Here is a 27,476-nt window from a genome sequence, read left to right as displayed (position 1 = left end):
TTACCTCTTACACCATGTTGCAGATGGCAATAGCAAAAATGAAATATTTTAAATAGCATATTAATATATGAATGGGCATTTTTTTTGCCTAAACCAGACTTTCTATACTAGTCAAGATGACATTATATACTTCAGACACAAAGTGTGACAGTGAAGAGTATATATTGAAAGAAGCAGAGAAATAGGAGTTATTCTTCAGTAAATGTTCTGCTTCTATATTTAAAATGTGCTTAGTGCTTTCATTTTAGTAAAGGATAAATATGGGATTAAAGACTGTTTTACTTTTTAAGGTGAAGTTGATCCCAAAGAGAGAATAGCACGACAGAGGAAGCTGCTCCAGAAGAAGCTCGGCCTTGATATGGGGGCTGCCATTGGAATGAACACAGAAGACCTGTTCAATGATGAGGATTTGGACTACACTCCTACTTCATCATTTTTTGTTCACAAACAACCTGTAGGTAAAATTTCAGACTGTTTGACTGCAGACTCATAAAACGTTGTAAAGAAAAAAGTTTCAAATACTATGCTTGTCATAACTTCAACTTTAGGAAAATATATCACACCGCAATTTATTGTAACATACTGTAAAAATTATTGACGGAGGATGATATTGAAAGTTTTAGGTGAGGGGGGAGGTGTGTCCTTTAAATTTCAAACAGAAGCTACTTTTACTTACCCAAAGTGGTCCTGAATTTCCAGTTGTTACCACTTCAGCCATACTTGCCTCATGTTGCACTCCTCAAAGAATCCCTTGCTCCTCAGAAGTGATGCTGGGGTACAAGAGGCTACAGAAAGGAGACGAAAAACATTTTGTGTGAGTGGAACGCAAATCATATTTATCTGGATCTAAGCCAGAGTAGCCAATGAACCTTTGTATCTTTCCAGACTCTTCAAGCTGCTGAGTTGATTGATTCAGAATTTCGAGCTGGTATGAGTAGCAGGCAGAAAAATAAGGCTAAAAGAATGGCCAAGTTGTTTGCGAAGCAGAAGTCAAGAGATGCAGTAGAAACCAATGAGAAGAGGTACTGTATCAATTTGAACTTACTTACCATTATAATAAAATACTTTAAAACAGCCTTCTTCAACCCTGATGCCTTCCAGATGTTTTGGACTAGAGTTCCCATCAGCCGCAGCCAGAAAGACCAATTTTCATGGATAATGGAAGTTGTAGTCCAAAACAATCAAGAGGGCACCAAGCTTGGAAGGCTGATTTACAAAAGTACATCAATATAGACATACTAAAACACACACACCTATTTCGCAATTTCTGGAGTGAATGCCATTCATTATGAGGCCGAAACAGCACTTTCTGTGTGTATGAGGAAGGTATCTACAAGCATGAGGAAACCCCAAGGTTTGCGCGAGTACAAAAACCCTAAAACAGCCCTAAAATGGCAGAACATTCTTAATAGCCACAGAATGCTGATATGACAGGTGGAGGAATGGGAGTATCCTGGGAAAGTTGCCTAGCTGAAATCCTGAAAGAGTACTCTACAGTACAACAAGTTGTCTTGTTAGTTCCTTTTCAGTACTCCCAGTGCCATGTGTATATCTTGAACCTTGTCATTCCATTCCATTGCAAGATTGGTTGGTTGGGTTGGTTAGATAGATATAGATAAGACTGTTTTCCATCTTACTTACATTAATCGTGCATGTCCTACATCCTTTACATTAGAGGATGTATCTCTTTGTTTCTGTCTATGATTTATAGTTATCCTAGCAGCTGCCTACAAGTTAATAATGGTATATTTTATTTCATGTAGCAAAATAATACCAAGGAATCTAGTGATAAATCAAAGCCAATCTTTTTTCTTATATTTTCAAATATAATACTGTAAGTTTCTGTTTTGGAAGCATTCCCATTCATTAAGATATTTGCACCTGCATGCCCAAATTTTCCGAAAGTTGTTCTGTGATGAGTCTTAGACACTTTCATTTAAAATTGTCAATCTTTAAATGCTAATAGTGAGTACAATAACTTATGTGACAAGTAACTATTCTGTCAAGCAATTTGACACTTAAACATTTCATTGTTCTTTCTAGCAATGATAGCACTGATGGTGAGCCTGATGAAAAGAGAAGAAAAATTGCAAATGTTATCATCAGTCAACCTGCAACTGACTCCAAACTTTTGGTAGAGAATATGCCAGAAGAGGTAGAGTATACCCTCATAAAAATTTGAATTGACAGCAAAATCCAACCTCAATAACTTTGTCCAGTGATTCAGCTGGTGACAGTGGTAATAGTCTGTATTATTTATTTCTCTCTTTTAGACCAACGAATGGCCTCTGGAGAGTTTTTGTGAAGAAGTGTGCAACGATCTGTTTAACCCATCATGGGAGGTAAAAAATAATAATCTTGCTGTCCTCAGTTATATTGGATTGGAAAGAATAGACACTTTCAGGATTGAGGTTGGGGCAGTTTTTCGAATAATTTTGTTTCCAATTTGTAAGTTATTTGTATTGACACTAACGAATAGTTCAGACCATAACATTAGTTCAGTTGTATTCATTCTGTGCAGTTCTAACCATTTAAAGGTAACTTGACATTCAAGACCACTGATGCCCTTTTCATGCATTGGATACAATGGGACAGTTGTGTAGGCTTTAGTACAGAGATGGGGGGGGGGACCTTTGCCCCCTCAAGCTCTACATTCCCTTCAGGGTGAAATGGACCATGGCATATCAAGGTCTGTGTGCTTTGAATGCAGGCAGGTCCCACTATCCAAATGCTCATTACACAAAAATTCACTTACCCAAACATGAGTTATTAGTACCCAACCTCACTATATACACCACCAATTCAGTTATCCAAACAGCCAGACCTGTGTGTAAGCAAATAAGCAGCTTTAACAATGCTTACTTTTTGTGGTCTGTGGGAGGTGTTTACCAGAACTATCTGGGAGGGGAGGAAGTGGGGGAGACTGAACAAATAAGAGAGCATTTTTCCTTCCTGCTTTGTCTTTTGCAACATTTCAAGAGGGTTTTCATAAATTGTTTCATCATTTTGGGATCAAAATTCTGTGGTTGGGAACACATTAGAAATTTTCCCATAGGAATCGATGGAAATTGTCAACAAATGATTTCCTGAGAATGCGTTGTTTGAATAGTGAGACCTGCATATATGTAAATAAATCTTGTATCATGAAACCTCTTCTTAAAACCGCCAGAAACTTAATCTGTTTTGTGTTTAGATCCGGCATGGTGCAGGTGTTGGACTAAGAGAGGTACTTAAAGCTCATGGAAAAAGTGGGGGTAAAATAGGAGACAGCACTATAGAAGAGGTAAGATCAATATGCAAACCTAGATAATACATTGTGAGCATTTGTACATTCAGCTGTAGTGCAGAGTTCTCAGCTGTTCTTTTGTTATAAAAATAATGAAGTGTTGAGAGAGGTTGCTACAGAAAGCACTGTCATTTCCTGGCACCATCATTATCTACTTTTTGGCACCAGGCAAAAACGTGTGTTTTGTTAAATATGCTAGCTTTTGGACCTTCATTTTGAGAGTTTTGTGTTTATATTGGCTTCTTCCTTGTCTTTTTTGTGGGGTGGGTTATATTAGACCTGCCTTTTGTTTGTTTTATTATGTTTTAGATTTTTATTCTGTTCTGGTTTTTATATTTGGTTTTAATGTTGGAACTATATAGTAATTTACTTTTAGTTAACGTTTTGTGAGGAAACGACTAAAAATGTAAGTAATAATGTTGAATATTTCACCTTTTCAAAATTTACCTTTTTTCTAAACAGATGATTCAACAACACCAAGACTGGCTGGAAGACTTGGCTATCAGGCTTCTTTGTGTGTTTGCATTAGACAGATTTGGTGATTTTGTTTCAGATGAAGTAAGTATCAATCTTCAACTCCTTGCTTTGCATATGGGGCTCAATTTTCTGATGCCTTTTTTTATTACACTGGATGTGTTTATTTCCCTTTAAACCTTAGGTTGTGGCACCAGTACGAGAGACTTGTGCTCAGACTTTGGGCGTAGTGCTGAAGTACATGAACGAGAGTGGAGTTCATAAAACTGTGGCTATCTTGCTAAAATTACTGGCACAGGAGCAGTGGGAAGTGAGGCATGGTGGCCTGCTGGGGATAAAGTATGTTTTGGCAGTGCGTCAGGTAATTGGTTTAAAATCTTTAAGGTGATATTGTTTCTTTGATTTCAAAGTCTTGGCTGCTGTATAACGTGGCATTGTGCCATCATGTGCAGTGTGTATGTGAATATCTCTACTGAGCGGTTTTGTGGGCCTTTCCTGCCCTGATCAGTACCCACCAGGAGGGTGGGGTTTGTTTTGGCTTAGAAATGTGTTCTTTGATGATAAGACTAGGTAATGCTTCCTTCATTGTTAATTATTATTATTATTATTATTATTATTATTATTATTATTATTAGTGGAACTTGCAGTGTAGTGTTGGTGTATAATTCACCCCTTAAGACAGAAATAGAAAGGTTCCCCATTTTGAGAGGTGGGCAGAAAAACGTTCCTTTATTGTTTCACACATGCACATCTCCAGGATACTTACTATAGGATGTTAGGAACTCCAGCAGGCCAACGCTCCCTCCCCTCTTTTTCTTTTTATCCAGCTGTCACCCTAACACACAATGTCCCAACCGTAGATATTATTCATAGACTCACACAGTCTGCCTGAGCTTTGGCCCCTTGGTCTCTCCTTGTTGAGTTCAAATCAGAATTCTGTTGCTCCTGTAAGTTTGCAGGTATTTGTCACCCTGTTCTCTTCTGTTTTGTTGTTTTTTTAGTGTTCCCGTAACATGCTTACTTCTGTGTACCTAGAAAATACTACATGTATGTTGAAACTATTACCTTATATTTTGGGTGACTCCATTTCAGACTGATAGACACTCAGCTTACTTGCGTCTGCTGTTAGGCAGAATGATGCTAAATTACCTAAAGTGAAAATAGTTTATGTGTGCTTGAAAAGGAACAATCGTCCTGCCAGCAAGCTTAGAATTTGCTTTGACCTTTGATCTCTAGCTTAAGGATTCTTGCTTTTGCAGGACTTAATTGATACTTTATTGCCTAAAGTCTTGCCTGCAATAACTGAAGGTCTGCAAGACTTGGATGATGACGTTAGAGCTGTCGCTGCAGCATCTTTAGTACCAGTTGTGGAAAGCCTTGTGCATCTTCAGCCACAGAATGTAAGTGGAGCACTCTGACACTTAAATGTTTTGTTACCCTTCTGAAGGGAAAACCAAGTCTTAGGAATCCATGTTTTATGAAACTGTCTTCACCTCATGTATTTTTCATCTCTGTCTATAATCTAGGTTCCCTTTATTCTTAATGTACTTTGGGATGCACTCCTGGAACTGGACGATTTAACAGCTTCCACAAACAGCATTATGACCCTTCTTTCATCCCTTTTGATGTATTCTCAGGTCCGAAAATGCAGGTAATTTAATTCTTTTCACAATTTTAATTTTTATGTAAAAATACACTGTTTTCAAAGTATATTGTCTTTATAATATATAGAATGAATTCTACTTGTCAGCATACCTACACAGCAGCACTGATTTTGCTTTATAAATTTATATGAATACAAACGAATATGAATTACAATGTGATTTTCTTCTTTTTCCTTCCACGCTTACCTCAGTATTCAGCAATCACTCACAGTTCTGGTACCACGTGTGTGGCCATTCCTACATCATACAATATCATCTGTTCGAAAAGCAGCATTAGAAACTTTGTTTACCCTATTATCTACAGAGGATCAGGTGAGAGCTATTTACCTTCTAGTGGTCTTCTGGACATTGGTGGACCCTTTCTAATCTGTCAGAGTTACTTCTTTGTTCATCTTCTCATTTTCCCTCCCCTATTTTTTTTAGTTGGTTCAGAAGGGTTAGCATTTTATTGGATAAAAATACATTGATGTGGAGTGTTTGTCTTTCCAGTATGGCTTGCCGTGAGTGGGCAGAGTTGTCCCTCCAATTGTATGAGAACTAATCTGTAAACTTCTACCACTCAAAAGTGAGAAAGGAATTACTTTTGCTTGCTCCATCGTCCTAAAAATAAAATTAAAAAATAAAAACCATTGGTATGCTTATTTGAGAATAAGCTTGTTTTGTTAGAATAATTTGCTTTGATAATTTCTTATTTGCTGTTTCTAGAGTTCTGCAACCTGGCTTACTCCCATTTTGCAAGACATGCTAAGACATATATTTCAGTTCTGTATTTTAGAAAGCAATCAAGAAATTCTGGAACTAATACATAAGGTATGTGCGATTTTGCAACTTAAATTTACCTTGCCCTGTTTGTAAATCTGGTTGTGTGCGGATGCTGTCTTGTAGTGTTCTATCTTTCAGTTTTAGCATTGGTCAAATCTGATTTGTACCATACAGTGTGAAATGCTGTTCCTTGGAATATGTTAGTGAAAATTGTGGATGTATTTCATGTGCACAGAAAAGTCTTTAAAAAAAATCGGTAATGTAAGATGTTTGAATATGAAGGGTTGTTGTTGTTTTTTATAATCCTGTGAATGTTGTTTTTCTGCTTTTTTTAAGGTGTGGCTTGAATTACTAAGCAAGGCTTCCCTACAATATGTAGTAGCTGCTGCGTGTCCATGGATGGGAGCCTGGCTCTGCTTAATGATGCAGCCGTCACATTTGCCTATTGATTTAAATATGTTGCTAGAAGTGAAAGCCAGATCAAAGGTCAGAAGAGACCTGTATTCCTTTGGGTGGTGGTTTGCTTATTTTGTTGCATTATACTATGGAGCAATCTGAACTGTACGTGTCACAAGCTTAAGCATTTTCTAACTAAATGCTTGTACTTTTTGGCAAGGGCTGCCTCTTACTTTGAGAACCATGGAGCCTGAAACCATTCAAAGCTCAGGGGTTGCACCAGAAGGGTTAGGAATATTGAAGACAAAGCTATGCAATGCATATTATTAGAAATTATATACATTCTGTAAGAGTCAGGATTGTTTTCTAAATACTATTTGAAAAGGTATTACATTGTAGTGTAAAATGTATCTGTAATGGAAAGTTGCTTTTCTCATACCTGTAGCCCAAATTTAAAAACAAAAGAGTAGGATGTGAAAGCAAATGAGGCTTGCGCAAACAACTTCTTACATCTTGTTCATAGGAAAAGACAGGTGGCAAGGTGCGGCAAGGTCAAACCCCGACTAAAGAAGCAGTACAGGAATATATTGCTGGAGCAGAAAGTGTCGTCGAAGATCTAGCAACCAGGGATTATGTTGTTATGAGAGCCCGGATGATGGCAGCAAAGTCAGTTTATTACTGAGAATCTTAAAACAGGTTTTTTGGTTTTTTTTGGAAAATCAATGAGTTTATAGACAAGCTATTCATAACATAATTCAAGTTTGATTGTGTAGAACAGTGTGTTACTTGAAGTGTAACTAATATAAAATTGATTGTTGTTCCAGATTGCTTGGAGCACTTTGCTGCTGTATTTGTGATCAAGGTGTGAATACCGTTTCCCAAGAAATAAAGCCAGCTGAATCGCTAGCCCAGCTGTTGCTTTTCCACTTGAATTCCAAGTCTGCTTTGCAGAGGTTTAGTGTTGCATTAGTAATCTGTGAGTGGGCTTCCTTGCAGAAGGTAAGACATGTACTGCAGTAAAAATGCATGCTTTTTCAAAGTTAAAACACTAAGCTTCAGTTATATTTTTGGAGCAGATTTACATTTTCTTTATGCTGTCATGAGCTGATATGTAAGGTGCTAATTTTAATGTTGAAAGTAGGTAGCTGACAGGGCTGTGTTCAGTACTCCTGATGCACATAGACTGAGACTGAAAATGTATTGCTAAGCATGGATGTAGTGAGAAAACTGTGTTCAGTGCTTCTCGGAGATGGAGTAGAGTGGGTGGGTGACTAGCTGTTTGATAATAAGCCATCAGCTCTATTGGACATGTAGAACTAGTTGCATCAGTTCTTTGGCCCCTTATAAGCAGTTGTATCTGTTGGAAATGCCTGTTTTTGTAAAAACAAAACAAAACAAAAAAAGAATTTATAAACCCAAATTATTCTTCATGAACAATGAAGATTGCTTGCACTTAAAATAGCTAATTTGACAGCTGAGCGACATGGTGTTTGCTTTCAGGAAAACAAAGAAGTGACTACTTCTGTCCAGTCACGCTTGCTTGGGGTCCTTTCTGAGCATCTGTATTATGATGAAATTGCTGTTCCCTTCACCCGAATGCAAAATGAATGTAAACAACTCATCTCCTCGTTCACTGATGCAAACATAGACATGGGCAGCAGAGTAAACTGCAGTGTGTTTACAATTGATCAAGCGAATGAATTGGTGAGTGACTCAATGAAAGGGCTAGCCTCCAATCTTTAGTTGAGCAGTGTAAAAAAGAGCTTGAGCAGCCATTGTAGCATACAAGCATTCACCTGTGGCTACACAGAAAGATATGCCCCTCCTTGCATATTACTTAATAAATATAGTGTGGAAAGTATTACCAGTCTTCAGAGAGAAATCCCCTTCCATCTTATAGAGGTGTCTGGCAGATGTGGACCATATAAGCAAAGCAAGGCACTTTTTCCTCAGTGCATCTTTCACCACTAAAAGAGCTGGCCAGATCTTAATTTCACAGAAGGGACCATATTAATCTCCTCACCCCAGGAAAAAAGTTTCAGCAGTTACATTTTTAATCGATGTGTAATTCATTTGATAAGTATATGCTGCAGCCACTTCCAATTGCGAGGGAAAAGCACCGAAGAACAGAATAGTATGGCAGTTGCCTAATCGCCAGGTGGGAGCTGCCACTAAAAAATATAAGTTACTGCTATCTTAAGGCAGCGAGGTACTACTGCAAAAAATGAAAATGAGTCAGTATATGGTAGCTTCTACTCTCTTTAGGGCAACAGAATAAGCTTCAAGCCTCTCAGTCCTCCTTTACCTTTTCTGGCTGCTGGTAAAAGGGATCTGTTCTCATACTGAGATTCCAGAACAGGCAGAAGGATATTGAAGTACAGGCACACCATCATTAAGAAGGTCATATATGGCTCAGCTCATAATCAAGGCCTTGCTTTTCATCATCCTTATGAAACTTGGAAACATGGGGAAATTACACATTTATGTTTAGTAATGGATCTATCTGGACACTCTAGCAAATTTTGTCCAGGGTATTATGGACTATCTCCCATTTGCCACTGTCACATCTCTGGCAGTTTTCTCTAGAATGCATTGAGCATTGCAGTGGGTGTGCTAAGCATCTTACCTACTAAGACTTTACTATGGAGGCTTATTTTGAACCTAGATGTACTCTTGCCTGCCTTGGCTACTTCTGGAGGTAGAGTACACAATATCACCTGTTTGGGGGGGGGGGACAAGCAAAAAACATGTATCGGCTTCTAGCACCAGGTGTAAACAAACCAGAAAACTTTGCTGTCCTTTCTCTCTGTTGTAATAATTAGAGCAATGTTGATTTGGGTTAACTTTCTTAGGTCACTACTGTCTTCAATGAATCTACATCCTCTCTTGATCTAAATCCTAAAGTTCTGCAGCAGCTAGAAAGCAAACGACAACAAGTCCAAATGACTGTTTCAGAAACAAACCAGGAATGGCAAACATTGCAGATGAGAGTGCATACTTTTGCTGCCTGTGCTGTTGTGAATCTTGAACAACTTCCAGAAAAACTAAACCCTGTCATAAAACCACTGATGGAGGCTGTGAAGAAAGAAGAGAACACACTAGTACAAAACCATGCCGCTTTGTGCATAGCAAAGTTACTTCAGCAGTGTACAACAAGATCTCCGTGTCCCAACTCAAAGATCATAAAAAATCTTTGCAGTTCTCTCTGTGTAGACTCACATCTTACTCCTTTAGCATCATGCCCTGCACAACCTCAGAGCAGCCATGAAAATTCAAAAGGTAGGTTATGTGCTATTCTGTTGATGAGTAACTTGGTAGAAGAGAAACCTACAAAGAGGCTGTCCAAAACAGCTTGGGGCATTTGAATAATCCTTGACAGACTGTCAAAGCATTTTTTCCAGCTAGCAATAAATCAGCATCCTTGCCTGTTACTGTTCATGATGCTTTCTTTGGATTCAGAGTAGGAAAATAATACAGAAACTCCTAAAATGTTTTGTTTAACCACTGGTTGATCATTCTTGTGTTTGGCATCATAATTTTTTTAATGAGAGAAATGTTCTAAATGAACAGCAACTTTATTGTGTTACGCTTGCAGTGCTTCAAGTTTCCTTATAGGAAGGGAAACATTCATTTTCTGAACATACTGCTTTCTTGGGAATACCATTAATGTTTGATCCATGGATTAAGTCCTGTTCAGGGCTTCTAGAAGAGATTGAGGAAGTGGATCTTGGGTTTGAGCCTACCCTGATTTATTATCACTGCATGGAGAAGAAATTGCTGTCCTTATCCGAACACTCACTCAACCTGGAAGTTTAAAAGTATTAGAGGAGATTCTATATCCAAGTCCCTCTTCCAGGCGAGGTGGGAGGGAGGAATAACATCTAGGCATATCATTTATTTAATTTCTCTCTAGAAATAATGTGCATCTGAATTTCATTGCCCCCCCCCCCAATTATGCCACTTCGTTTTAAGGATGTGCATTTCAAATCAATGGTTTGAGTGTTCTGTTTTGATCTTGCTTGTTTCTTTAATTCAGCTCAAATGTTTATCAGAGAATTGAATTTCCAGACTGTATTTCTAGTCTCTCCTTCATGTCTTTTCCTCTACTCTCCCTTCCCCACCCTCTGAATCCTCTGGAGAGGAAAACATATGTTCCTGGTTTCCTCTCACTGTTTTTTATTAGCATAATTGTACCCTGGGTGTGAAAAAATGTTTTAATTGCCACCTTTCTTTATTGTAGGATCTAATTCTGAAAGAGATGGGATGCATCATACAGTCACCAAGCACAGAGGTATAATCACACTGTACAGGCATCAGAAAGCTGCATTTGCCATCACAAGCAGGCGAGGTCCTACACCAAAGGCCCCCAAAGCCCAAATTGGAGATCTACCTACAAGCAGTAGTGGAAATGTAACCACAGAGCTTGATGAAGTGGGTGTGAACTTTTCATTTTCATTCTTGTGAATGTCGTTGTGTGGTGCTCCACTCCAGGTGTATATGACCCTGTATAGTTAATGTGGTGCCCATGCACCCTCACAGGCCTTCCCCGGCACTTCCAGTGTCCCGTTCCACCTCTGAAATTAGGCTTGAAAGAAATACCCTGCTGTAGCCAATAGAATATGTGTAGTGAGTGATCAGATGCAGCATGTATGCAGTGTCAACATCAGTTTCTACAGTTTACAACAAATGTGCTCATGGAGGATTAGAAAGAAAGGACAGGGAAATAATGCTTCTGGCATTGCTTTTCCTGGTTTCTTTACTTCTATTCACTGATTAACACACAAGACATGCATAAGTTGATTACACAATGCATTGTAACTCTGAATAGGCTTCATTTTTTGAAAGCACAGTTATCTGAGATAATCTGTCTCTCATTAATGATAGTCCATTTGCACATGCAGATATTCAGTAATGAACATATGTGCAAAACTGGCCTTGAAAATCATTTTTGGAATCTCATTTGATTTTGGAAATAGTCAACTAGTTGTGAAGACTTAGCAGTTATACCTCTTCCTTGATCACATGCATTTTCAATCAACAGCCTTTGACATTAATCTGATGCTTGTTCGTATTGTGTTTGTCTCTCCTGTTTATAATTCTGTTGAAAGATAAGTGTTTCATATGTTGCAGGCCTATATCACTGGCAATTTTTGCCTCGAAATTTTGCTGATCTTACTTTGCTCTCTCTGTGTTAGTGTGATTGCTTTCTGTTTCCAGCTTGATATGTACTCTAGGGCAGGCTAATTTATTCTGGGCAGGCTGTATGGTTGGATAAAAACTTTTCTTCTTCTTCATAACCCTTCTATTTACCTTCTTATCAAATTTTAGGCTCAGAAGCCTTATCTTGTACAGAGAAGAGGAGCAGAATTTGCTTTATCCACTATTGCTAAACACTTTGGATGCGAAATGGCCGTGGGTTTGCCACATCTCTGGGACGCTATGGTTGGTTCTTTAAGGAACAGTATTGACATAGACAACTTTGGTATGTGTATTTCTTAAGGTATAGGTATTCTAAAAGTTGAGTTCTGAAACTCTTCTGATAATATGATATTGCTTCTTGTAGACAGAAAACTGCTGTTGGAAAAAGGAGATGGTCCAGCCCAGGAATTAGTGAACTCTCTACAGGTTTTTGAAACAACTGCAGCTTTTATGGATGCTCAGCTTCACCCTTTGGTAATTTAAATGTTTTGAATTTATTTCTTACACGATTTTAATTGCCAGTGTAGGTGTTTGGAAATGGATAACATAAGTGATGCTGTTCAAGAATACAATTTTTTAGCATTGCACGTTTTCTAAACTAGAAAAAATGCTTATGCAACAGCAGCTTGCAGTTATTAAGGATGAAGTAAGTTTAGGATATTTGTGTTTAAATCTGTTATTTTCAAAGTGGGACCCCAAGTAGTTACAGTCCTCTTCCTAAGTCCCTTGCTGCTGTTCTATTCCAAACAACAGCAGCTCCAACAACCACTCACTGACCTCTTATTTACACCAGCCATGCATCTCCACCACGTTCATACCATCAATACAACTGAGGTAATTTTCCACACTCTTATTGGTCTGTGATTATGAGATAACAAGATGAGGCAGCATGTTCACTAAATTACCAATTAAAGCAGAACACCTTTTTTGATGCCTTTGATTTGGAACATAAAACTAGAAACCATCCCAAACATAATCCATCTCAGTGTTGATATTGGGCTTCTCTTGTTCCCTCTAGTTCCTTGCAGGAACACCGTTGTGTTCAGTTCAGTTAACTTTCTACATTCATCATTTTGTTAGGAATGATGCAACATCCTTCATTGTAAACTTTACTGCACAGATAATATGATTTCTCTACAAGAGGTGATATGATACATATACTTTGCTTTTTTCCGTTTTTTACTGAAACGGTCTCTTGAAATGACCTTCTTAGTTAAGTGATGGTTGTCCCTTCTGGAAATAAGAGCCCAAAATATTTTAAGCTGCCGAACACCTAATGTGTTCCGATTTTCATTCCATCCTGAATATAAAACTATACATTAGCACCACACATTTCCCTCTTTGTATGGAAGTTCCAGGAGCCAAGTAGCTTAAAGGCACCAAATGCCTTGTGTGTGGTAATGATAAAGTTCCTTTTTAGCTTATGCAGGTTGCAGTGTTTAGCAAAATAGAATACTCACGGTTGGCATTTGGTATGTTTTAAAACAGCTGTGATTTCTCTTTGCAGTTGATACAGCACTTGCCTTACCTTTGTATGTGCCTTCAACACCCCACCACTGCAGTGAGGCACATGGCTGCTCGCTGTGTAGGTGTAATGAGCAAAGTGGCCACCCTGGAAACCATGCACATTTTCTTGGAAAAGATTCTTCCTTGGCTGGGAGCAATTGATGACAGTACCAAGCAAGAGGGTGCAATTGAAGCTCTTGCCTGTATCCTTTCCTGATTCTAAGGAAGAGGTATTCATGTGTGACTTAAGTGCTGAAATGCTCTCCAGATGTATGATTTCGTTGGGGGAGATTTAATAAGTTTTGTGAAGCCTGGGGAGTTTCTTCAAAAGGGCAAGTGCTTCTGCAAGATTGAACTGGAGCAGAAACATTTGCTTCTTACTAGCATGATCATCTGATTCCAGGCTTGGTAGAAGAAAGATATTTTTTTAAGGAAATGCATAATAATTGTTTGAGCTCTAGTCCAATGCCTGGAATTCTGTATATTGACACTGGATACTCCTGTATAGAGAAAGTGTCCTAGAAACCATTCTGCAACCCACTAACTTTGATAGTAATGACCAGAGACTTGACTTCCAGTTGCTCATATTCTCAAGCTTTCAGTTCCACAAAGTCATGAGAATATCTTGCTTCAGTAGTTAAGAAGATCATGTACCTATGCTCAGTTGCCGAGCCTTAATATGATTCCAGTTCCATCTTTTTTTTTTTAACCGCACGATTTATGCATTTGGTGAAGGCTGTGCTGAAAGACACCAGAGATCCCTTGACCTTCATGAGTTGTGTGGTGTGGGGATAGCCTGAAATGTTCTTGTGTGCAGGTTGAAAATTGCATGTGGCTGTTTGAATGGAAGCCAGAATTCAAGTAATGTACAGTTAACACTATGATGAGAAGTAGCATCATCAGGAGTCCACACATCTCACTGTGGTTGCCATGGTGAGTGTACCACTGTGTCCCGAAGAACCTGATGATTCCAAGTTGCGTTTCAGGAAGGGGCGGGCAGCGGTAGGAAGAATGGCTCTGATGAGAGGGAAAGCATAACAGCAATTACTGCACCAAATTGATATGGAAGGAATTCACTCCAGCGGATGAATACTGCACAGCATGCTATAGTAATAGAAAATTCTATATCGGTGCCATTTTCTTAGCACTGAGGTGGAAGGTAGTTTTTTTAAATAAACCACCTGACCTGTAAAAGAAGAACTATCTAAAGAGAGAATGGAAAATGTGAGAAGTTTTCAGGGGTCGCATATATTCATAATTGGACCAGTTGCATCAAAAATACATATCTTCAGGGGGAACGGGTTGCATTAGGAAGTGGGAGGCAGGAAAGCCCCATTCCATAAGGGGAACACTGCTCTCAGAAATTAAGATTCATGCATATGTGATTCAGTAATAGCTGTTCAGATGCATTTGGGTTTAGATTAGACGGATTTATTGTTGTGGAAATGGCTCCAAAACTGGTAAAGAGAAGCTCCTTAATTATTAATCCAGGTGTAATGGAACAGCTAGATGTCGGAATTGTTCCCTATATAGTTCTCCTTGTGGTTCCAGTTCTGGGCAGAATGAGCGATCAAACAGACAGTGTACGTTTCATGGCCACCCAGTGCTTTGCTACGCTGATTAGATTAATGCCTCTTGAGGTAAGTCAAACACTTTCATTTTGACTGAAGAGAGTCAGTGAGTGAGTAAAAAAGCATATTGGCATATGGTGATAGAAAGGAACAGTCTTTCAGTATTGCATCTTATTTAGGTAAATAAGTAAAAGTTTTGGGATTCAGCAAGTAATGCATTTTGTGTCAGAAATCTTCTCGGCTGATTAAAATTGGACATTTTGGAGCTAGGAATATTATATTTTACAAATACTTGGATTGAGCATTCACTCCTTGAATTTCAAATGCATTCTTTCATACGATGTTCAATTCATTCTTGATCCTAGCACCTTTCTAGACTCTTAGATAAATTTGTCTTTGTGCATTTGCAAACACTGAAACTATCTCTATTATGACTGTGAAATTTAACACTGAAAGATCAAGAAACCACTCAGGAATAGCAAGAAACAAAACAGCATACAAAGAAGTCAGTGTTGTAGAAAAGATAAATGAGTCTTTACATTCTCCTCTCTCCTCCCTCATCTTTTGTCAGTTTAAAGGAGGCAGTCTTGAAACTAACAAAATAAGTGTCTGTGTCACGTAAATCACTGTTAACTCTTGATTTTACTGTATCATAATGTCACTTAAAACATTAACTCTCAATGCCTGGTCTTAGTTTAGTCTACTTTGGAAAACACTTCTCTGTACAGTTTGTCCTTCTTGTTTGGTTGTAACATAAGTTTGTCTTTAAAGAATCCTGTACAGACCACTGTGTTGGTTACCTTACACAATAGATCTGTGATCTACTAGTATGCAGATGGTGCTATATAAATAATGGAACCTGCTTGTTAGATGACATAGCTGTTGAGGCTTTGAACACCTATATATCTGCAGTGGTCAGGGGATATTCAGTTTGACCACCTGCACTTCATTGAGGCTTACCTTCTTCCCAATTCATAGAATCATAGTCAGAAGGGACCCCCAAGAGTCATCTAGTCCAACCCCCTGCATTGTAGGAATCTCAACTAATTACCATATTGGTCCGAATATAAGCCGTACCCGAATAAAAGGCGCACCAGTAAAATTCGGGGGGGGGGGGAGGGGAGAGAAAGAGAAAGAAAGACAATACAGTCGTACCCCGTGTTACGAACGCTGCGTGTTGTGTTCGTCACGGGTTACGAACCCGCCAAACCTGGAAGTACCGGAGCGGGTTACTTCCAGGTTCGCGCATGCGCGTCAAATGACGCCATGTGCCGAATCGCACGGTGAGCATGCACAGACGCGGCGCTCAGGATGCGAACGGGGCTCTGGAACGGATCCTGTTAGCATCCAGAGGTACCACTGTACAGTCATACCTCGGGTTACAGCCGCTTCAGGTTGCGTTTTTTCAAGTTAAGAATGCGGCAAACCCGGAAGTAAACACCACGCATGCATGCGCAGAAGCCCTTGATCGTGCCATGCACATGCACAGAAGAGGCGCTCTAGTTGCGGACTTTTTGGGGTGCGAATGGCACCCCGAAACAGATTAAGTCCGCAACTAGAGGTACCACTGTACCCAAATATAAGCCGCTCCCTTAAAATTCCACAGGCACTCACACCCGTTCCATTTAAGCCTATTTTTGTAAGGTCACGATTTTAAGCCGCACTTTTAACTTTTCACGGTCGGTATTTGGAAAAAAAAAAAGTGAAGCTTATATTCAGGCCAATACGATAATTGTTTTATTCTGCTGGTTGCTATTTATCTGCTGGTTCCTGAGTAGATCATGTAATGGAAGCATCACTACTTCTTAATTGTGGACTGAACACACTTCTACAGCATTGTTTTCAAGAAAATAACTACATTGCAAGGCAGTAGTTTAATTCCCATTCTGTGTCTGAAAGCTGAGTTACTTCAAGTTAATGACACTTTCAAATTGTGTGATTTCATTATGCTTTTTTTAGAATATTGATATTGATAGAGTTGAAACATGAATTAAAATTAACTTTTAGGATATCATGAACTTTCTTTCTTATTTTAATTAAATATGCCATATATAAATTATATATATATATTCTTGTTTCAGGCTGGCATTCCAGACCCACCAAATATGTCTGAGGACTTAATCAAGATTAAAGCCAAAGAGCGCCATTTTCTGGAACAATTATTGGATGGGAAAAAACTTGAAAACTATAAAATTCCAGTACCAATTAAAGCAGAACTAAGAAAATATCAGCAGGTAAATTCTTATGGGAAGTTTTCCCCCCCCCCAAGACACACATAATTTCCTTATCAAATTTGTCTTGGGGATTGGTTTGAATAGCTTTATTATTATTTAAATTTGTATTTTGGAACCTGATATGAAAACCATATAGTTTCTTGTCTTCTGAACACTGCTTCCAATCATAATTTTATGAAGACTTGAACTTAAAAAAAAACTATTTTCCAATTAATGCCTACCTGGAAAAAATGCAACTAGAGTTGTGTAGCTTCTACTGATCAAGAACTGTATCTAATAAGATTCCTGAGATTAATCATAAAACACATAAGCAGAGTTGGAAATAAATTCCTCAGTGCGAGCACCAGTACTAGGTCACCTTAGGTTTTTTGTACCTAAGACATTTTAGAAATATTTATCAAATTCTTGACTCTGGTGCACACTTCTGAGTGTTGGCAGTTTCATGAAGTGGTATAATGTTAACATTAAAGTGTCAAAGGAGAGGACAGAGCTTTTACTTCTAGCAGAATCTCTCCTGAGAAAAGCATTAATACTGCCCAAAGAGGTGTGGTTGCTGGGAAGAAAAATGCTTCTTCTTCTTTTTTGTTAGATGAGTGGTAAAACTTTTTTGGGCATCATAATTTTAATGTATTTCAATTTTGCCTCTTGTTGTATTCACTTTATCTAGCCTACTTGCTGTCTTTTTTTTTTTTTGCTGTGAAAAATTGTGGAGGCCTTTTTAGGGGGCATAAGAACAGAAGCCTAAGTTATGTTCCTCTTCCCCTCTTCCTTTCTGTTCACAGGAAGGTGTGAATTGGTTGGCTTTTCTCAACAAATACAAGCTTCATGGAATCCTCTGTGATGATATGGGCTTAGGTAAAACCTTGCAGTCCATCTGTATTCTTGCAGGAGATCACTGTCTCAGGTAGCATGCGCAATTATGGCTAGTCAATTTTTACATCAACATATCTGCAGTATAGAAGATGTAACATTTCTTGTAATTTGGTTTTGTTCTCCAAAGGGCCCAAGAATATGCAAGAACTAAGATGGCCGATAGTGTTCCACTCCCATCCTTAGTGGTGTGCCCTCCCACACTCACAGGCCATTGGGTGGATGAAGTGGGCAAATTTTGTTCCAAAGAGTATCTAAATCCTTTGCACTATACTGGCCCTCCCACAGAAAGGGCAAGGTGAGTACTGTAATATATTGCAGAAGCTTGGCTCTAAGATTTGCTTTGCAGTGACGGTTTCTTCTGTTGTGATTATGTCAAAAGTACTAAAAATAAGTGTACAGATTTATTTTTTGTTGCTGTCTCTTAAGTTCTACTTTTTATAATTATTTTCTTAAGGTTGCAGCATCATGTGAAAAGATACAACCTAATTGTAGCTTCCTATGATGTTGTGAGAAATGACATCGATTTTTTCAGGTAAAAGCTATAGTTCTTCCTGCTATTTTGAAATATACTGTATGTTTCAAAGCTATTTTAAGTTGATTAGTTGTGTTTTCTTTCCTAGAAATATTAAATTTAACTACTGTATTCTTGATGAAGGCCATGTCATCAAAAACGGAAAAACTAAACTGTCCAAAGCAATAAAACAGTTGACTGCCAATTACAGGATAATCCTCTCTGGGACACCAATTCAGGTAATCCCCGCTATCTCTTGAAATAAATAAATAAATGCATGAGAACTGGCCCAGTTTGCCGTAATTAAAAACAAACATTGTTTATCCAATTTTCAGAACAACGTCTTAGAATTGTGGTCACTGTTTGACTTCCTTATGCCGGGATTTTTGGGTACTGAGCGCCAGTTTGCAGCTCGCTATAGCAAGCCCATCTTAGCAAGTAGAGATGCTCGGAGCTCTGGTCGAGAACAGGAGGCCGGTAAGAAGCAAGTTCTGTTGCTTAATGAAGCTCTGTTGTTCTTGGGGAAAGTTAATCCTGCTGTGGGTGAGACACCAGAAGAATCCTGTTCTTGTTTAGTGGCTTTGCTGATCCATATGCTCTTCCTTTGGTGGGCATTTGCAGGTGTTCTTGCAATGGAAGCATTGCACAGGCAAGTACTGCCATTTTTGTTGAGAAGGATGAAAGAAGATGTGCTACAGGATCTTCCACCCAAAATTATTCAAGACTATTACTGCATCCTCAGTCCTCTACAGGCAAGTTCCTTGCGCTGGTTTGCATTACGCTGATATTAGTAAACAACAAACAAGCCTGTTGTAGATCTTCTCAGATCCTATACTTCAGGGATGTCCAACAGGTCGATCATGATTTACTGGTAGATCCCCATGAGGTTTTGGTAGATCTTGGTCGATCTCTGGCTCCCTTTCCTTAGCGTCGCTAAAACTGACTCCTGCCCTGCCCCCTTGCCCCGCCCTCTATTGTTGTATGATCTCTGGAAGGGAAGACGGAGCTTTCTCTGTGCTGCTGTTTTGATCCATAGCAATATTTTTGTGAGTGACTTTACCCCTTTGACGCTTGTGTTTAACCCCCCGAATGGAACTCCCCCCATTTTTTGTTCACCCCTAAAAAAGCTGGGCTTTCCTCCTACCTGAGCTGAACCCCCCCCCCAAAACAGGGCTTTCCTTCCCCAAAAAAGCTCAACACCACAAAAAATGGGGGTAGATCACTGCCAGTTTTTAATTCTGAAAGCAGATCGCAGTCTCTTGAGAGTTCGCCACCCTTGCTATACTTGTTCCAAATTGGAATTTTATTATGTTATGTCCTGCCTGAAAAAATATTGCTGGGGCTTGCATCCAAGATAACAACATGCTCGTTGATGAGCAGTTAGTCATAACTTCTTGGACTCAAAACCCTTTGTTTTTTTCTGGACTGTTGAAGTAGCTTTTGTCTTGTGCTGTAGTTTATATGTAGTGTATGGTCAATAATAACAATAAATCGAAGAAAATCAACAGTGAGGACAGTTAATGCTACTCTGGTGTGGAGCAAAAGCTTCTGTCCCTCTGGATATGAATAGTTGAATAGAGTGCCCTTTTCTAAGCAGCATTTTTCTTTGGGCTTATGTTAAGAATAAGATAGTTGTGGTTGTATATTCCCTTGCAAAGAGGAAATGCAGTGACTTAATCCTGAAAATGGCAGTGTGTTGAGCATTCATTAGTTTAAATTGCTGCTGGATTATAGTTTGGGAAACAGCAGTTCCTAAGAAATGAAACAGAAACCATGGCTGTCCAACACAGGATACTTGATCTTCTGTCAACTATATTGTTGAGGTAAATGTGGGAGTAGGTAGATAGGTAAATGACCCTGGATGGTTAAGTCCAGTCAAAGGCGACTATGGGGTTGCGGCGCTCATCTTCCTTTCAGGCCAATGAAGCCAGTGTTTGCCCACAGACAGCTTTCCAGGTCATGTGGCCAGCATGACTAAACCGCTTCTGGCGCAACGGGACACCATGACGAGTGCCCAGAGCACACAGAAACACCATTTACCTTCCTGCTGCAGCGATACCTCTTTATCTACTTGCACTGGTGTGCTTTCGAACTGCTAGGTTGATAGAAAGTGGGACAGAGCAATGGGAGCTCACCCCGTCATGCAAATTCGAAACGCTAACCTTCCAATCAGCAAGCCCAAGAGGTTCAGTGGTTTACACCACAGTACCACCCTCTTTAAAAAGATACCGGTAGCTACTGTTGAACACACCCCTTTGTGAGGTAATTTTGAAGTGAACAATAGTCTATTAAGCATAATTTCTTTCTTTCTTTCTTAATAGGTTCAGCTTTATGAAGATTTTGCCAAGTCTCGTGCCAAATGTGATGTGGAAGAAACTGTTTCAGCAGTGTCACTGGTTGAGGAAACTGAGAAACCAAAACTTAAAGCCACAGGACATGTGTTTCAGGTTGAAATTTCATTTTGTTACATCTTCCTTACAAGCATTTAATAAGAGTAGTAATTTTTATGTAACTGGTGATTGTTTGATTAAATACTGTAGTTATATTGAACCAAAGTAGTGAACTGCCTCTAAATTTCCCAAATAGATTTTAAGCTTGGTGATATATAAATGTAAAATTTATTAAATAATATGTTATAATTCACAAATATAGTACGGAGTATTCTTAGATTCACAGGAAGCAAAGAAATGATTTTTTAAAAATACAGGGTAAAGTAATTGCTCCAGGGCAAATTTGTCAGTCATATTTTTTTATGCCCTCCGCAACTGATTATGATTAAATAATGAACATTAGTTAGCTGTAAGTATGGCATCTATCTCCAATCTTTGGCAAGATTTCAATTACAGGTGGGTAGCTGTGTTGGTCTGCCATAGTCAAAACAAATTAAATAATAAATTCTTTCCAGTAGCACCTTAGAGACCAACTAAGTTTGTTCTTCGTATGAGCTTTCGTGTGCATGCACACTTCTTCAGATACTTCTGTTTCAGTGTATCTGAAGAAGTGTGCATGCACACGAAAACTCATACCAAGAACAAACTTAGTTGGTCTCCAAGGTGCTACTGGAAGGAATTTTTTATTTTATTTTGTTTTGAAGATTTCAATGAGTAAGAGAAATATACTACCTTGCGCCTTATCTGAATATATATTAAGTTGTTATGCATGTTTAATGGCTTCCTTCATGGTTTTTGTTTTTTTAAGGCATTGCAGTATTTAAGGAAACTCTGCAACCATCCAGCATTAGTTTTAACTGCTCATCATCCAGAACACAAGAGAATTACAGAGAAGCTTGCCATTGAGAATTCTTCCCTTCGAGACATCCAGCATGCACCTAAACTCTCTGCTTTAAAACAGGTGAGGAAAACCCTGGCTGTATATCTAGTTTTAGGGAAAGTGTTCTCCTTAAGCATATTCATTTTTATATGTAACAATGGGATGGGAAAGAAATTGTGGTATGAATTATAAAATTCATAGAATTGTAGAGTTGGCAGAGACCATGAAGGTCATCTGGTCCAACCCCTGCAATGCAGAAATCTGAACTAAATCATACATGACACATGGCCACCCAACCTCTGCTTAAAAGACTTTCAAAGGAAGGAGAGTCCACCACCTCACGTGGGAGTTGGTTCCACTGTCAAACAGCTCTTGCTGTCAGAAAGTTCTTCTTGATGTTTAGTCATTGCTACTTGAAACCATTGCTTCAGGTCCTAGTTTCTGGAGCAGCAGAAAACAAGCTGGCTTCATCCTCCATGTGACAGCCCTTTAGATATTTGAAGACGGCTATCATATCTCCTCTCAGTCTCCTCTTTACTAGGCTAGACATACCCAGTTCCCTTGACCCATTCCTCATAAGACTTGGTTTCCAGATCATCTTGGTTGCCCTCCTCTGCACATGTTCCTGGTTGTCAGTGTCCTCCTTAAATTGTGGTGCCCAGAGCTGGACAAAGTGCTCCAGGTGTGTTCTGACCAAGGCAGGATAAAAGTGTTCAATATAGATCAATTTATAAAAAAACACTTTAAGGGAATAGAAATTCTATCACCCTAAACACATTTGCATGATTTCTGTTCTTGTTTTGTTGCAATCCTGGAATCAACATCATTTATGAAAAGCAGATTTGCCTCTTGCTTTGTCACTGGTGTCTCATTTCTAAGCTTATGCCAAAATACTCACACTCAGTCATTAGTAAGTAGATTTCACCCATAACTACTTTTAAAAAGAGAAATAAATGGTGCTGCAGCTGATGTGTCTCACCCGTTCTCTAGCTTCTAATGCATGTACATGTGCACCTCCAGAGGGTCTAAGAATCAAATATTTTTAACTTATTTGCAGCTTCATTGGTTTCATGTTTTGATACTATGAAACCTAGGAAGGCGCCTCATCCATTGTTAGACTTGGCTGGTCCTATATATTCTAATCTCACTAGCAGTGGCTGTCCAGATTCTCTGGCAGCAATCTTTGCCATCACCTGCTACCTGACTCTTAATTGGCAATGCCAGGGATTAAACATCAGAATTCTGCATGCGGCGCATGCGCTGTCCTGTTTGAGCTACGATGACTCCTCCGATGGATGAAATCTATATAATCGTTTTGAATGGAGAATATATGCCTACTAAGTTCAATGACTAATGGGATACTTTTGTATTTGGTATTTAAGCTGCTACTAGATTGTGGCTTGGGAAATGGAGGCTCCTCAGAAAGTGGCACAGAAGCCATAGTTGCACAACACAGGATCCTTATCTTCTGTCAACTCAAGAGTATGCTGGATATAGTTGAACATGACCTTCTCAAGCCCCACTTGCCCTCTGTTACTTACCTGCGACTGGATGGGAGCATACCTGCTGGTCAGAGACATTCCATTGTGTCAAGGTAAACCCAGTGTCAGCTATATTCTAAAAGAGTAGCTCTTGCATGTAGAGTTCCCACAGTTGCTGAAGGGAATGAGATCTTATGGTTCACTTGCATCAACTTGGAATACATAACTCAAATTGCCCTGATGGCCTGCTTTTATGCTGGATGCAGAGGAGAGGACCGTTCATCCTTGGTGCCCAGCATAAACATGAAAATGGCATTAAGATGAACTTAACAGCAACAGTGGGTACTTTTCCCTCTCTTACTTTTGCAAGATGACATTTTGCTTGCTATGGACCATGAACCAGATGTTAACTTAATGGACAGAAATTCTGTCTGGGTTCCTGATTGGAAGCCATGCGAGAGTTTACCTTCCTCTTATCATACTATTTTGCTTTGAACTCACATTTTGCACTCATTGCTCTTGAGTCACAATGGGTTTTGGCACTTTGTCACTGGGCAGGGACCGTAACTGGGATAAGTAGAAATTGGCTGCTCACACGGTCCCATCTTGAGGTGATGGTGCTATCTACAGACCCAGGTTGGTGAAGGTATTTAGAAGTAGCTCATACCATTGACTTGTCATAAGCTGGGTTTTCTCACCTCTTCTCCCTCCCACCACAAAATTTAGGCTAGAAGTGCCCTGTCAGCAGATGGGCAGTTTCTAGTGAAGCCCTGATTTCTGTCCATGCAACACCAAAGTATCTGGAAGGTGCAAGCAATAAGTTGTTACAGTTTTAACACAATCTAGCATCAGTTTCTGACCTGTCTCTCCTATTCTCTCCAGTCCCTCCACCCCACCAGCGCTCTGTCTGCTCAGCCCTGCCATTGTGGGTTCAAGCTTTTTCTGCATGTGCAACCATGTAAATCTAAACTGGCTTTTTTCATTCACAGGTTTAATAATGATCCCTCCATAGATGTCCTCTTACTCACTACTCATGTTGGTGGACTGGGCCTTAATTTAACTGGAGCTGACACAGTGGTATTTGTTGAACATGACTGGAATCCAATGAAAGACCTCCAAGCAATGGACCGAGCACATCGTATTGGACAGGTAAAGCATAAATTGCTGCCGATTTGGGAGCAATTAAAACCATTTCAATAAACCTAAAATTGGTTTAAGCTTCCTAAACCAATGCTATAAATAGCCCCCATCATTCAGAGTTTGTGCTTTCAGTTTATAACCACCATTTTCTAAAATAATGGAGATGTAGAGCTGAAAGCATTAGCATAGACTATAATAATTTAATAATAATAATTTATTATTTATACCCCGCCCATCTAGCTGGGTTTCCCCAGCCACGCTGGGTGGTTTCCAACAGAACATTAAAATGCAATAATCTATTAAATCTATTAGTTGTTTTTCTCTTTGACATCTGTTGGGAGGGCGTTCCACAGGGTGGGTGCCACTACCGAGAAGGCCCTCTAGCTAGCAAAGAGAGATTCTAGCTAGCAAAGAGAGATTGCAAGCAAAAAGTTCTGTTTTACTGCAGTCTTCCCCCTCCACCCAGAAAAAAATGTTTCTTCACTTTTCACCCTGCCCCAAAATAGATATTTGCTATTTACGAGAGAAGGGATCTCATTAACACCCAAGGTAAATCTTAGGAAGAAAAAATACTATCCTAGGAAGGAAAAATACTATTTATGTATACAATAATTTCTTTTTTATTCCATACTCCTTTAAAGGTCCTCATTGGGGACTGCCTCCTTTCTTTCCTCTTCACCACTGAGCCATGCTTGGGTTCTCTTATGCTGTGAACATTTTTGTCTTGTTCAGTACCTGGATTTGAAAGTACAGTGTAAAAATTGCTTCCAGTGATGAAAGCCTCTATTGCTGGCTTTATTTTCTATTATGGTGTAATTGAGTGTATGTTGAGTGTCTTCCCCTGCATTTTCTTTTACCCTTTCTTGAATGCTCACAAATATTAACTATCTCCTGCAGAAACGAGTTGTTAATGTTTATCGCCTGATTACAAGGGGAACCTTGGAAGAAAAAATAATGGGTCTGCAGAAGTTCAAAATGAATATTGCAAATACAGTGATTAGTCAAGAGAATACTAGTCTACAAAGCATGGGGACGGATCAACTGCTTGACCTCTTCACACTCGACAAGGTAAAGAGTAGCTCAGATATGATCTGAAAGCAAGCGGCTAATGCTACCGTAGTTGTAATGCTTTGGATTAGTCAACAATGTTTGGTAAGATTTGCAGTGGAATTATAGCCATTCTCCCTTTATGCCGGAAGTCTTTCATTTCATAGAGGTGATGTGAGAAAGATGAGCACCCTCTTGCTTCCGCTTGCTGTCGTATTGTAATTTGCAGAGACTGCTTTAGGATTGTTAGATCTTTTAAGTACTGATTTATGTATTTGCAGATGCTTTCTGGCTCTTAAAATACATAGATTTCAATGTGCTTCTCTTTCTTTTTCTTCCATTTCACCTTCCAAATACCTTCAAGGATGGAAAAAATGAAAAATCAGATGCTGCCCCTTCTGCTTCTGGAAAAACAACTATGAAGTCCGTTCTTGAGAATCTTGGAGACCTGTGGGATCAAGAACAGTATGACTCCGAATATAGTCTTGAAAAATTTATGCATTCACTCAAATGACCATTTTAATACAGTGGTTGCTAGTTGACATTTTCAGCTGATATTCAGCAATCCTTAAAGCATTTATAGTGGACTTCAAGCATAACATGTAAATATACTTGTGGAAAAATTCTGAGAAAGGGCTGGCATTTTGAATAGAGCCACCTTTGTCACTTTGGGATAGTTAAAGTCTTAAATACTTGCATTATACAAAACCTCTAAATGTAAACTTACTGTAAGGTAGTTCTGAATTTCCAGAATAGCTACAGATTCTTATTTGATAGAAAAATAAAACAGGTCTTAACAGGTTTTGCACATGTTGATAAGTGTTACTTCTCTTTTGAAATATGCCTGTCGCTCCCTCTTCCCTCAAGCTGCAGTAATTTGTACAGAGTGTTTGAGTATTTAACTAGTTTGTTCTTTTAAACCTCACTTTAGCTAACTTTCATAGTATACTTTAAGAACGTTTAGTCTAACAAGTTAGAATGAGGTTTAGATCTCTTCAGGATACATACATTGATAGAATAATGGCGAAGCCTATCACTCTGGAAGAATATTAGGGAATTAAATGAAACTTCAAGTATTAAAGTTCCCAACTTTATATTTATGTATGTGGTGCTCTTCAGTCTTCTGACATTTTGAGAGCAGTTGACTTTTTCATAGGAATTACAGGTAATGGCTTATTTCAGGCCATTTCCACATCCTGTTTAGAGGGTGCCATTTTTAAAGTTTGTGTGTGTACATATCTATATGTATATATGTGTGGCTAGAACATAGCCCAGTTAAGAAAGCAATTGTATGAAGTAGACGTCAAGCCTATTTTTTTTTTAACCAAAAGAGCAAATATATAAACAGAGTTTTTCTAGCAGTAGATCTTATAAAATTGAGGTTCCATGCTGGAAAGACTCTCTAATGCATGAACCTCTTAAGTGAAAGAGGGAAGAAGCTTTGAGATCCAGAGAGGTAGTCTATTTAGAAATGCCTTCGCGGCATCAGAGAGAAAGAAGTCTTTACAAGCTGAAATCATGTAACAAATTTTAGGAAGCTTTAATAACAGAATAAGAATAACAATAGCTGTACATTTTTTTTAAAAAAAAGTGTCTTCTAAAAGGGAGTCAGTAGTGACATATGTCTGTGCATAGATGTGCATGTCTGTACCAAACGTGGACATGGTTTTCTAAATATATTAAAGGCAAACCTACATAAGCTGTCGGAATGCATACATGAAATACATGTTTAGTTGTCATATCTAGGGTTGGCGCTTGCTGTGCAATTCAGCATCGGAGCTTGAATAGCCATGAGATTTCAGCAGTATAGAGAGATGGTTTTAAATGTTGACTTACAGAGCAAGGTCATTTTGCAGCACTTGCGTATGAATGGACGTGTGTCAGATTTCAGTATATATATGAACTGCCATACTGTAACATTAAACTAGCATTCCGTAAAAAAAAATTAAAAAAGCCAAACTGGCATTAATCATCCTGTTATATTTCTCATGTAGTTCTTTCTGTATATTTGGTCATAAACCTGACAGCTGCATGGAAAAAAATAAAATAAAATTGGCATTTC

At 38.9% G+C, this 27,476-nt stretch overlaps 1 protein-coding gene across 3 annotated transcripts in view; it reads left to right on the top strand.

The window, feature by feature from the left end:
* The window catches only part of BTAF1 (B-TFIID TATA-box binding protein associated factor 1), a 45,605-nt gene extending 18,129 nt beyond the window's left edge, over window positions 1-27,476 (top strand). The window contains exons 5-38 of one of the 3 annotated variants that reach the window (XM_033149300.1): window positions 291-454; window positions 886-1,022; window positions 2,044-2,155; window positions 2,274-2,342; window positions 3,194-3,283; window positions 3,749-3,844; window positions 3,945-4,121; window positions 5,020-5,160; window positions 5,287-5,411; window positions 5,616-5,736; window positions 6,130-6,234; window positions 6,523-6,672; window positions 7,106-7,248; window positions 7,407-7,581; window positions 8,083-8,286; window positions 9,435-9,861; window positions 10,823-11,013; window positions 11,911-12,064; window positions 12,146-12,255; window positions 13,289-13,490; window positions 14,779-14,927; window positions 16,940-17,092; window positions 17,875-17,996; window positions 18,093-18,260; window positions 18,420-18,497; window positions 18,586-18,715; window positions 18,812-18,953; window positions 19,098-19,228; window positions 20,798-20,923; window positions 21,675-21,827; window positions 23,129-23,340; window positions 24,217-24,376; window positions 25,265-25,435; window positions 25,779-27,476. In XM_033149300.1, coding sequence (XP_033005191.1) covers window positions 291-454; window positions 886-1,022; window positions 2,044-2,155; window positions 2,274-2,342; window positions 3,194-3,283; window positions 3,749-3,844; window positions 3,945-4,121; window positions 5,020-5,160; window positions 5,287-5,411; window positions 5,616-5,736; window positions 6,130-6,234; window positions 6,523-6,672; window positions 7,106-7,248; window positions 7,407-7,581; window positions 8,083-8,286; window positions 9,435-9,861; window positions 10,823-11,013; window positions 11,911-12,064; window positions 12,146-12,255; window positions 13,289-13,490; window positions 14,779-14,927; window positions 16,940-17,092; window positions 17,875-17,996; window positions 18,093-18,260; window positions 18,420-18,497; window positions 18,586-18,715; window positions 18,812-18,953; window positions 19,098-19,228; window positions 20,798-20,923; window positions 21,675-21,827; window positions 23,129-23,340; window positions 24,217-24,376; window positions 25,265-25,435; window positions 25,779-25,928 — 5,138 coding nt within the window. In that variant the 3' untranslated portion in view covers window positions 25,929-27,476. Of the gene's footprint in view, window positions 1-290; window positions 455-885; window positions 1,023-2,043; window positions 2,156-2,273; window positions 2,343-3,193; window positions 3,284-3,748; window positions 3,845-3,944; window positions 4,122-5,019; window positions 5,161-5,286; window positions 5,412-5,615; window positions 5,737-6,129; window positions 6,235-6,522; window positions 6,673-7,105; window positions 7,249-7,406; window positions 7,582-8,082; window positions 8,287-9,434; window positions 9,862-10,822; window positions 11,014-11,910; window positions 12,065-12,145; window positions 12,256-13,288; window positions 13,491-14,778; window positions 14,928-16,939; window positions 17,093-17,874; window positions 17,997-18,092; window positions 18,261-18,419; window positions 18,498-18,585; window positions 18,716-18,811; window positions 18,954-19,097; window positions 19,306-19,755; window positions 19,928-20,797; window positions 20,924-21,674; window positions 21,828-23,128; window positions 23,341-24,216; window positions 24,377-25,264; window positions 25,436-25,778 lie in introns of those variants that run through there. The other 2 variants (XR_004426626.1, XM_033149301.1) reach the window with 2 other exon arrangements.

Source organism: Lacerta agilis, chromosome 5, assembly GCF_009819535.1.
Source record: "Lacerta agilis isolate rLacAgi1 chromosome 5, rLacAgi1.pri, whole genome shotgun sequence".
Classification (NCBI taxonomy): Eukaryota; Metazoa; Chordata; class Lepidosauria; order Squamata; family Lacertidae; genus Lacerta; species Lacerta agilis.
This window is presented reverse-complemented; position numbering and strand designations above follow the sequence as displayed.